Source organism: Nilaparvata lugens, chromosome Y (genome assembly GCF_014356525.2).
Source record: "Nilaparvata lugens isolate BPH chromosome Y, ASM1435652v1, whole genome shotgun sequence".
NCBI lineage: Eukaryota > Metazoa > Arthropoda > Insecta > Hemiptera > Delphacidae > Nilaparvata > Nilaparvata lugens.
This window is the reverse complement of record NC_052519.1, coordinates 2948147-2960150: the sequence shown is the minus strand read 5'-3', so window position 1 is coordinate 2960150 and position 12004 is coordinate 2948147. Positions and strand designations below refer to the sequence as shown.

General features: G+C 30.4%; 1 protein-coding gene across 1 annotated transcript; it reads left to right on the top strand.

The window, feature by feature from the left end:
- The first annotated feature begins 529 nt into the window (after positions 1 to 529).
- On the top strand, positions 530 to 6917 carry LOC120355188. The gene is made up of 2 exons (XM_039443515.1): positions 530 to 737; positions 5894 to 6917. Exon 2 carries the CDS (start codon positions 5907 to 5909, stop codon positions 6915 to 6917), a length of 1011 nt encoding a protein of 336 aa, XP_039299449.1. The 5' UTR covers positions 530 to 737; positions 5894 to 5906.
- The last annotated feature ends 5087 nt before the right edge of the window (positions 6918 to 12004 follow it).

Here is a 12004-nt window from a genome sequence, read left to right as displayed (position 1 = left end):
CCGACTGAATTCTCTGTTGGAATGAGCCCGGTATTTATAGTAATTTTATCAGCATCAAAATCCAGTTCCCACGGTTTTTGTATACCGTCTTCCAAACATGTTTGAACAGGTCTAATTATTAAATAATAATAAAAAATAATTATTTAATAATTGAATAATTTTAAATAATAATTTAATTTATTTATTTAATTAATTTATTTTATTTTTTATTATTTAATATTATTAAATAATTATTTAATTTATTTAATTTAATTTTTTTTATTTTTTATTATTTAATTTATTCAATTTAATTTATTTTATTTTTTATTATTTAATATTATTCAATTATGAAATAATTATTTAATTAATTTAATTCAATTTATTATTAAATAATTTCAAACAAAAAATAATCATTCAATAATTGAATAATATTAAATAATAAAAAATAAAATAAATTAAATAATTATTTAATAATTGAATAATATTAAATAATAAAAAATAAAATAAATTAAATTAAATAAATTAAATTATTATTTAATATTTAGACCTGTTCAAACATGTTTGGAAGACGGTATACAAAAAACCGTGGGAACTGGATTTTGATGCTGATAAAATTACTATAAATACCGGGCTCATTCCAACAGAAATTTCAGTCACGGTGGGGTAGTGGTGGAGATAACATCTCATATAACAAGATTTTTCTACACTAGACTGAATGCTACAACAATTCTTCATTGTGAGGTGTGACCTAGTTCAATGTAAGTATGAATGACCTTCAGATCAAGTTACAAAAAAGTTCTCTAATCACCGGGATTCGAACCTGAGACTCCAGATTGGTAAGCCGCAATGCTATCAACTAAGCCACTAAACAAGATTTGAAATTAATTGATCAAAACGAACTCATAAGTTTGTTATCACAAGAATAGATACTGTAATGATATTATTCACAACTTCACTAATCAGTAATAATTTATCATTATTATGTGGTAGATTACCAAGAGCTACTTTTAAGTAATGTAGATAATTATTTTAAATGAATCTCCTAAAATGCATTGTGAATTTGATATTGTTTTCATAATTTTAAAAACTTTATTATTGGCTCAACTAATTGCTTGTTATTGTATAGCTTGTTATTAAATAATATTTCTATTGTAAGTTCAATCTAATTAATAAATAAAATGATTTAAATTGATGGATTTAGTGATAGCAAACTAATGAGATCAAGCATGTTTCCGCGGTCTGATACATATGGGGCCCCAGGTTCGAGTCCCCACAGTATGAATAGTTTTTTGACTCTTTGAAACAACTTTTGAATTTTGTTGAACAAAACTACTCATCAAAATCCAAACTGAACTTGATTTTCTTGGTAGGAAAGATCTTTATAACCTTAGATTTAAGCAGGAAAGATTATTGTTTTATAATTTTCTAAATTAAGCTCAGTACCTTTTTACAGGTTTTTTTATTAATTTGAAAATGAATTTCAACAAATAAATTGTATTCTTGATTGAATTACAAATCTGAGCATTTTTCAGTTCCAGTTTATAATTTATTTTAGAAGGAATGTTGGACATTACATAGGTGTTAAAAAATTCTCTTATCAGGTGGATTCAACATTATATTCATACCAAAATTTGAATTTATTTTTTGAAGTGGGAGGGAAATCATGAAGTAAGTTTGGATCAGTTAAATACATCCATTGTTTCATATTATTAAGATCAACATTCTTTGGTAGATAATAAGAACCGAATTTTTTTGCTAAACTAACGATATTCTGTAATATATTAATTAATTCTTCAGCCTCTTGATTTCTACTTGATTTCTCTTGTTTTCTACTCAAATGACATCCAAATTTATCAATACTCATGTTTTTTTTATTATACTTCATGTTTGTATATGAATTTTTCATCAAACCATGCTCTAAAGAACCAGGGTTGTGCTGTTTCAGCAGCATACTTTTCATACTTTGATAATAATTGTGGATCTGACATTGCTTTGAATTGTTCATTATCATTAAGATCAATTTCTGGGATATTATGAGCAACTAATGGATGAATTGTATAATCCTTATAAAATTCTGAATCAAATTTCTAATTTCAACATTAATATTATTATTCTTCTTATTATTATGTAAATATCGACCAAATTTATCAATAGACATTATACTAGAGTATATTTTTCTATAATACTAAATTACCACCAATAATTATTCCAATTTCACGCAACTCTCCTATGATACTCATAATCTCTGCATCATGTCCAGTGTGCCCAGCTATTTTTGAATTTACCAATAGATTCAATCTTTCACATAACTCGTTTGGGTTATCCCAATAAACATATTGCTTTTTCATTTTTTTTCTTGGTACTACAATTTGCATATCTTCTTGTTCTAAACTACTATCACCAGCACCTCTACCTCGAGTAACTCCTTTTTTAGGTGGGAATAATTTCTTAATAATCTATATATATAAAAGCGAAATGGCACTCACTCACTGACTGACTGACTGACTCACTCACTCACTCACTCACTCACTCACTCACTCACTCACTCACTCGCATAACTAAAAATCTACCGGACCAAAAACGTTCAAATTTGGTAGGTATGTTCAGTTGGCCCTTTAGAGGTGCACTAAGAAATCTTTTAGCAATATTTTAACTCTAAGGGTTGTTTTTAAGGGTTTAAAGTTCGTGTTTTAGCATGTATATTCTTCTTCTCCCAATCACTTAATTATAATTGAAATTTCCATATCATATGTTACTATAGAACTATAATCTAGATAGAGTACCTCTTCGAAACAGTTGTCAACTGGGAACTAAATTAATAATTTGTCAGGTTGGCATTAAGTTGAGTTGACTTTGTTAGGTTGGCACCAAGTTGAAGATTTAAATGCATTTATCGCGGAAAAATTGATTGGGCACTGCTACTTCAATCCTGGGAATATTATATTACTAGCCGTCAGGCTCGCTTCGCTCGCCATATCCGTTTTGCCAGACGTTTAGTCTGGACCCCCGACTGGATTGTCCTAACATGATAAAAATGCAGGTGAGCGTAGCGAGCCTGCTAATCTCATTCTCGGACGATCCAGTTGGGGGTCCAGGGGGCGGAGCCCCCTGGCTAGACGGATATGGCGAGCGAAGCGAGCCTGACGGCTAGTATTAACATATTTGTAACTGGTATTTCTCTTAACTCGACCCAAACTATCAAGATGAACTGATGTTATTTGAAGTATATTTTTATAGGTTTGCAAATCAGTTCTCTTGTAAATATGTTTATCAGGTACTGCTTTGAATAATAATTCCAATAACCCATGTGTAAGCATGAATGATTTGCTGTTATCAATGAGGATTTCTTTATCATAAAATTTTACAACTTTATTACCAATTTGCCACTCATTAATATCAGGATTATAGTGAACTCCATACAGATTTCCTCTTTTTGTTGCTCGCATGAAATTATCTATGTAACTAGAAATGCTAGCTCTACGGGCATTCGATGTTAATCTTTGAATTGTTGAATTGAATATTCCTCTAATTCCACTTTTCTCTTCTTTCCTCTTCTTCTTCTTCTTCTTCTTCTCTTCTTCTTCTTCTTCTTCTTCTTCTTCTTCTTCTTCTTCACCTTCTTCTTCTTCTCCTTCTTCTTCTTGTTGTTCTTGTTTTTCCCCTCCTTCTTGCTCTTGTTGTTCCTTCTTTTCTATTTTAATTTTTCTTTCAATGGGTTGATGTTGTAATTGCTTCAATGATTCTGTAATTGGTTTGAATTGTTTTTGAAAGTGTTCTTCTTCACTGACTACATTATGTGATAATTCACGATGTTTTCTACGAATTGAGTCACGTAGTTTTTTAATTTTTTTTGTAGCACACTCCACTCTTCCAAATCTTTTTTATGCATTTTTATATTATAACAAATCTATCAAAACCAAGTCTGTACCGACCATTGTGTGTGTCACATTCTTTATTAATAACTAGAAATTCATTATTATTATTTCTCCATGCTTGAGCACATAATGCACTGAATTCACCTTTACTCATATCAGGGTATACATGATCATGATATATATGTTGTAGGTTACGATTATCCTGCTTGAAAGCAACAACTAGATTACAATTATCCCTAATCAATTGTTTGGGAATACTAGAGTAAGTTTGACAAATGTAAAAACAATCAATTTTATTGTGTCTTCCCATACTAAAATAGTTACGAATATTTTGTTGATTCTCCATACAAATATCATCAAATATCATAACTGAATTTTGAGGCATATCATTTGGTTGTTGAATTTCATCATTATCTTTGTACAAGTTAAATTTAATTTCAGGTATCTGTTGCATAATCTTTTTCAAGAGTTGGTACTTATCTTGCTGATGTGATTTAGTGAATATATTCAAGTGTAAGAATTTAATCCCATTCTCTGCAAATAATAAATTGAAAACTGTATTTGTTTTCCCAGAATTACTTGGGCCACACACAATACATCTTATAGAGTTTGGTAAGAGTTCACTGTGTCTTTTTGAAATCTTAAGTTTCCTGTTATCATTTAAATACTTGTCGAAGTTTATTAATGGTAGTTTTGATTTATGCTGTTTGAATTTGAACATATTTTTTATTATATTACATCATATCATCACCTTCAACCCATGAATTATATTTTGAATCAAAACCAAGCCATTTAACATACATCTTACCATCTTTCTTCTTCAGTACTTTCTCAATTAGATAGACATCAGGATATTTTGTTTTTTGCATTTCATATTCATAGAATGTACCTTTAATGATTTCATTACTAATGTCTCTCAGATGATACGTAAAAGGAATGGTAGGGAGTATATTGTGTACAGTGAATATTTCATTTGTCCAGTTTGCTAGATAGCCTTTATCAAATATTCTTTTGTAGCGACTAATTCGTACTTTATCGCCAATCTTATACTTTGGTTTCATCTGTTTGAATGTTTTACGCATGCTAGCTTTCTCTATATTCATCAGCACATATTTCTCATTTTTCCTATTCACCTCAACAGGTTTCATTCGAATTGTTCTGTGGACACTGTTATTGTAATTAGTTATTAGTTTAGGTAGTAGTTCCAGCCATTTATGATTACCCTGTATTGTGAATTCACGGAACATATTCTCTTTGAGAGTTCGATTGAAGCGCTCACAAATTGCTGCTTTTTTATCACTATATGTACTGTAATGATTGATTTCATGAGTTTTGAATAGATTCTGAACAGCTGCGTTGTAGAATTCTTTACCTGCATCAGTTTCGAAATTAACTATTTTGTGCTTCTCAAGTATTGGCTTCAATGCTGCTGCCACCTCATTTCCAGTTTTAGTTTTCATTGGTATTGCAAATGCAAATTTACTGAAACAGTTGATTACAGTTAGTATGTACCTAAAGTTTTTATTAAATGTGCTGTAGTTGGACATGTCAACAATATCAGCTTGATATAAATCTGTTAGACCTTTTATCTCAGTGCGACGTGTTAGGAAATTACGTCTGACTCTACCATGCAGCTCATGTGCAAGTTTCTTTCTTGTTGACATTATTTTTTAATTGATTATACATTTTTGTTCGATGGCTTTCTGTTAGTATACTTTCTACAATTCTACCAATTCTATCAATTCTATCTTGAAAACGTAATCGATCCATGCAAGATTGTTGCCAGATTGTCCCATCCCTGGATCGTTTCATTGCATAGTTATAGGTGTGTAAAATATTCATTGAAACCAATCTATTTTCAGGAGCAAATCTAACTTTTTTCATGTGTTTTTTTTATCTCACAATGAAATAGGTTCAAAAACAACTAGGAGATTATTTTGTAGGTTTGAGAGTTCAATTTGTTACATTCCTCAAACATTGTTTTAGATTGCAATTTAACCTATATAAATAGATGTATAACAACTTTATTCTCATTTCAGTACCAGATTTACAATGGACCACAAGCCACAAGCCAGATTGCTTTCCTCTCTATATAAAAAAATGGTGACGAGTATTAATGGTAATGTTATCTTATATAAATGGACAGAATTCTTGACTACTGATATTAAGATACTATTTGAACAATTTAGACCAATTATTCTGGAAATAATGCTTTCAAAATCGAAAAAATTTAATGGAAATGTTAAATGGTTTGTTAGTTTACATGTGAAATTAAGAAAAATTGTAACTGATGTTGATCAATTGGAAATCACACCTACATTTCATGGAAAATCAAGATCAATTATCAATATTCATAATAATGTCAATGAATTTCATAAGCAATGGGAGGAGGCTGAAAATATAATAAATGAAAAGTTTGATAAATTCATTCAAAATGGTAGTGGGTGGGTAATTGATGAGTTTCAAAGATTTGATTTGAATATAGTGAAATATTCACCCATACATGGAACAGGTTCATATGTCTTGACACCCAAAAGAATAGCAGTTAAAAGAGTCATTTTAAATATCAGGAATGAAGATGATTTATGTTTTGTCTGGTCTGTTCTAGCTTATTTTCATAATAATAGAACACATAATAGAGTTAGCGACTTGAAAAAATTATTAAATCTAATTAATATCAATGATCTAAATTTCCCACTTATTTTGGAAGATATTTCAAAATTCGAAAAACAAAACCCAACTATATCTATAAATGTTGTTGGATATGAAAATGAAATTGTCTATCCATTACTTACATCAGAAAATCAACATAGAGAGCATAAAATTACGCTTTTACTTTTAGAATCAAATGGTAAGAAACACTATACTCTGGTGAGGAATTTGTTTAGACTTTGTTCCTTAAATTCAAGCGAATCATCGTTCATTCCTATACCGAAGTTCATAACAGATAAGAAAGCTATAGTGAATGTGAAAAGTGATGATAGTCTTTCATTTATTTGGTCTGTCTTAGCTTTCTTCCATAATAAGAGGACTAATAGAGTTGGAGACTTGAAAAATTATTGAATCTAATCAATATCAATGATCTAAATTTCCCACTTAGTCTGGAAGATATTTCAAAATTCGAAAAACAAAACCCAACCATATGTATAAATGTTATTGCTCATGAAAATCATACCTTCTATCCATTACTTATATCAAAAAATAAAGATCGGCAGCACAAGATTACACTATTATTATTATCAAGTAAAGATAAAAAATATTATACTCTTGTAAAAAATCTATCAAGATTATTGTCCAATTACACTAAACATGGACATAAAGTAGAAATATGTCCACACTGTTTTCATCGATTTACTAGAAAAAATGCCCTACAAAAATTGAACAATCATATTGAATCATGCTCTCTGGAGAAAACTCAGAGAGTAGAAATGCCACAAAAAGGACATGAAATTTTAACATTCAAAAATTTCTCCTATACACTTAGAGTTCCCTATATCATTTATGCAGACCTTGAGTGTCTAATCATCAATGGAGAACACATTCCTTGTGGATATGGATATGTTATTGTAAATGAAAGTGGAAATATTCACTGTGGTCCTAAAATTGTAAGAGCAAATTCCCTTACAGAATCTGAAACCTTAATTGAGAAATTTATAGGTGAATTAGATGAATATGGTATTATTCTGAAAGATAAATTAAAACAAAATATCCCCATGACCATTAATTCTGAAGAGAATAGAAAATTCTTAGAGGAAACATTGTGTTGCTTATGTAATAAACGTTTACTGTTTGATAGGGTTAGGCACCACTCACATTCAAATGGGATGTACCTGGGTGCAGCCCACAACAATTGTAATTTAAATGCAGAAAAAGTTGAAAAGATACCAGTAGTGTTTCATAATTTTTCAGGATATGATTCACATTTTATAATACAAGCATTGACTAATTATAAGAAAAAAATAAGCTGTATTGCCAAGACTAGTGAGAAAATTATCTCTATAACATTGAATGATACACTAAGATTTATTGATTCTCTCAATTTCTTGAATTCATCTCTTGAGAAATTGGCTGAGATCAATTCAAAATTTGATCTTCTATCAAAACATTTCTCCTCAAATAAAGCAGACCTATTGAAAACAAAACAATTTTACCCATACGAATATATGAATAGTTTTGAGCGATTCCAAGAAACGAAATTACCTACTATTGATAAATTCTACAGTAGACTAACCGACAGTCAAATCACTGAAACAGAATATCAGCATGCACAGAACATTTGGAAGCATTTCAACATAAAAAATCTTGCTGAATACCATGACCTTTACTTAAAAACAGACATTCTTCTATTAGCAGACATTTTTCAGAATTTTCGAACAAGTTTCATGCGTACCTATAATCTAGACCCAGCTCACTTCTTCTCTCTTCCACATTATTCTTGGTTTGCTATGTTGAAAATTACAGGAGTAGAGCTCGAACTCTTGACTGATATTGATATGCACCTATTCTTTGAAAAAGGAATAAGAGGGATAAGTGTCGTTCCTAAGAGATATGCAAAAGCAAACAATAGATATATGAGTAATTTCAACATAAATGAGCCAGAAACATACATAATCTATTGGGATTGTAATAATTTGTATGCCGTGGGTATGTCTGGAAATCTTCCACATTCAAAATTTGAATGGATGAGTGAAAGAGAAATAGAAGAATTTGATCCTCAAAAATAACTGATTCAAGTTTAGGGTACATGTTGGAAGTGGACTTGGAATACCCCTCTCACCTTCAAAGCACACACAATTGTTTCCCTCTAGCACCCTTGAAAGAAACACCACCTACTGGTAGATATGAGAAACTAATAACAACATTCACAAACAAAGAAAAATATGTAATATATTCTGATAATCTAAAACTCTACTTAGAATTGGGTATGGTGTTGAAAAAAGTACACAGAGGTATAAAATTTGAACAAAGTAGATGGATGAAACCTTTCATTGATATGAATACACAATTAAGGACAGTAGCAGATAATGAATTTGATCGAACCCTTTACAAGTTGATTAATAATAGTTGTTATGGCCGCACTCTCATGAATGTTAAAAACCATACAGACTTTGAAATTGTAATGGATGAAGAGAAACTAGACAGAATCATCTCCAAGCCAAGAGTAAAAAATTGGTTTCCATATAATGAGAATGTTACTGGTGTGTGCTTGAATAAAATTAAAGTTGTATTGAACAAACCAATTTTTGTTGGTGCTGTAATATTGGAACACAGCAAAAATGTTATGTACGATTTCCATTACAATCAAATCAAGAATATATTCAAAGACAAATGTGAAGTTTTGATGTCTGATACTGATAGTTTTATGTATGTGATACAGACTGAAGATATTTATGAAGATATTAGGAAATATAAACATTTATTTGACACATCAAACTTTCCTAAAAATCACCCATGTTATAATGAGGAGAATAAAAAAGTAATTGGTAAATTCAAAGATGAGAATGGTGGCAGAATTATAACTGAATTTATAGGATTACAAGCCAAAATGTACTCATTTATATTCTCTAACTGTGAAGAAAAGAAGGTGGCCAAGGGTGTTCCAAAGAGTGCTCAAAGAAACCAATTACAATTCAAGTTGTACAAAAAATGTTTGTTTGAAGGTGTTGAGCATACAATAAAATCTGTACATATTGTAAGTAAACTACATATTGTCACAACTGAAAACCAGGAGAAGGTTGCTCTTAGGCCCTATGATGATAAAAGATTCATAAGAAATGATTGTATAAATACATTGGCTTGGGGACATAAAGATATTCAGAACAGTAAAAGGAGGTGTGATGATGAGCATGCTGCTACCAAAAGGGTGAGATCACTATCTAGCTAGGTAGGTAGGTAGGTAGGTAGGTAGTAGGTAGGTAGGTAGTAGGTAGGTTGGTAGGTAGGTAGGTGGTAGGTAGGTAGGTGGTAGGTAGGTAGGTAGGTGTGTATTTGTAAAAAAAATATTTAGAATTATCAATTATTCCTGTATTTCTTCAGTTATAATATTAAAACCTTGTAGAGGCTTAAAATTAATTATTCTCTCTATTAATTTTTATGACAAATTTTCCACTTTGATGCTGTAATTAATTCTCAATTATAAGGTTTTATAATTATTGTAATCTTCTACATTACTTTCCTAACCATACCACTCAATGGTGTGTATTCATACACATTATCATAAAGAATTAGACAGTAGGCAGAGGTTTTATCAGGTATATTTTCATTAGTTTCAAATGTAAGTTTAACATCTAGTGCACCAGATTTCAACAATTCATTTTGACGACTGCAATCTATTACTATTAGTGCAGCCTTTTCAATGAATGTATTATATGATATTGAAGTAAGATTGTTACTGTTATTATGTGGATAGTAAGCATGTGGGAAGCTACTAAACATATGATAGAGCAAGTGTTTGCTTCCCATTATATTGTCATAGGGGAAGTATTGTGCATTCAAATAGAGACGAACATTGTGTAGTTTACATAGATCAAAACATGACTTGTTTGCACTCAGTTTATTTTTCTTATCAGTTTGAAAGCCTAGAATAATAAATCTAGGCTTCTCCATTTGTGAAGCTGTTTTAACTGTCCATTGATGAGTAGTAGTTTGAGGAAGTGTTGGATACTCATGTATCTGCCATGATCTAAAAGGTAAATTAATTGGTTTATCTGTATGTGATAGGTTCAACAAATCAAGCCGAATGTGGTCAGAAACATGTATATAGGGTACTTTCCATTGTATCTTTGTAATATTAATTTTAACTGTAGCTCCATCAGTGGTAGTCACTGCATCTGCATCTGTTGAAGATCTTAATAGAATAATTTCCTGACGAACATTCAATATAACTTTCTTGTAGTCTTCCATTACACCCAACCACATCTCCAAAGGTATACAAAAACTGAATTTGTCAATTTTATTCCATCCATCCAATTTCCATCCTGCATTCTCCCACACTTTTGTATTGAGTGCTGTTTCACTTAGAAGATTTTTCATTGTAGTTGTAATACCAAGATTACGTGTACGATCAACTTCCACACCACCAAGTTCATATCTGATTTCATCAAATAAATAAGCTACTCCATTATTAATTAGTGAATAATTTTCAGTTTTAGTATCATCTGCTTTCTTAACCTCAACTTGTCCTTCAATTAGAAGGAAACTTTTACTGGGTAGTGTATAGACATCTTGTTGATTCAAATTTATACGTATTTCATCATTGTGGTTGAATGTTTGAGATGCATAAGGAGTGTGTGTATGATATTCAAACTTTGTTATACTCTCATCAAAGTTTGGTTTTTCTGAGACATTGAATATTGTATCAATAGTATTCATATCTTTTGGATGAGACATTATAATTATTTCTATTCTTATTTTTATTATATACAATAAATCCTAATCTTTGTAATAGTTCAACATTTTTGGGTGTGAGTTTATGTTGATTTATCATTGTATTATTATTATTTCCACTACTTGAGAATATCAACATTATTTTTATATAGTTGGTGATTTTCTTACATGTAAACGAACAGTTATAGTTTCTCCTCGGAAATTGATCAATTCATTATTTTGATCTATTAGTTTTACACGAATGTGATCTATTCGGTTTGTATTGATTGGTAGGTACACTACAGTTTTTGGAGATACAATTATTTTGAAACCTGGTGGTACAGTTGTATAGAACTCATACAGTATGTGACCTTCACTACCATTATCATAAGATCCTTTTGCAATATTACATTCTACTCTGATGCTATTCACACGCATAATGTGAACTGGTTTTGTAGATATGTGCCATTTATTAGCTTCTAGCTTCATGTGTTGGAATCCAAGAATTGGAGCAACACTATCTTTCATACTGATATCAATTTCTCTATCTGCATATAACTCACACTGTAGTGTATTATTATTAGCTTTGATTTTCAGTTGACCACTTGTAAGAGATAATTTATTTCGTATATAATCTACTATATCATCCAATTCATATGACCCTACTGGTATTTTCACTTGTTTTCCATTATAGCTAAACTTATCATTGATATTGTTTTCAATATTTGGAATTGTATTGTATGTATATAGATCTATTAGGGCTACTTCATATTTGCTAGATGTTT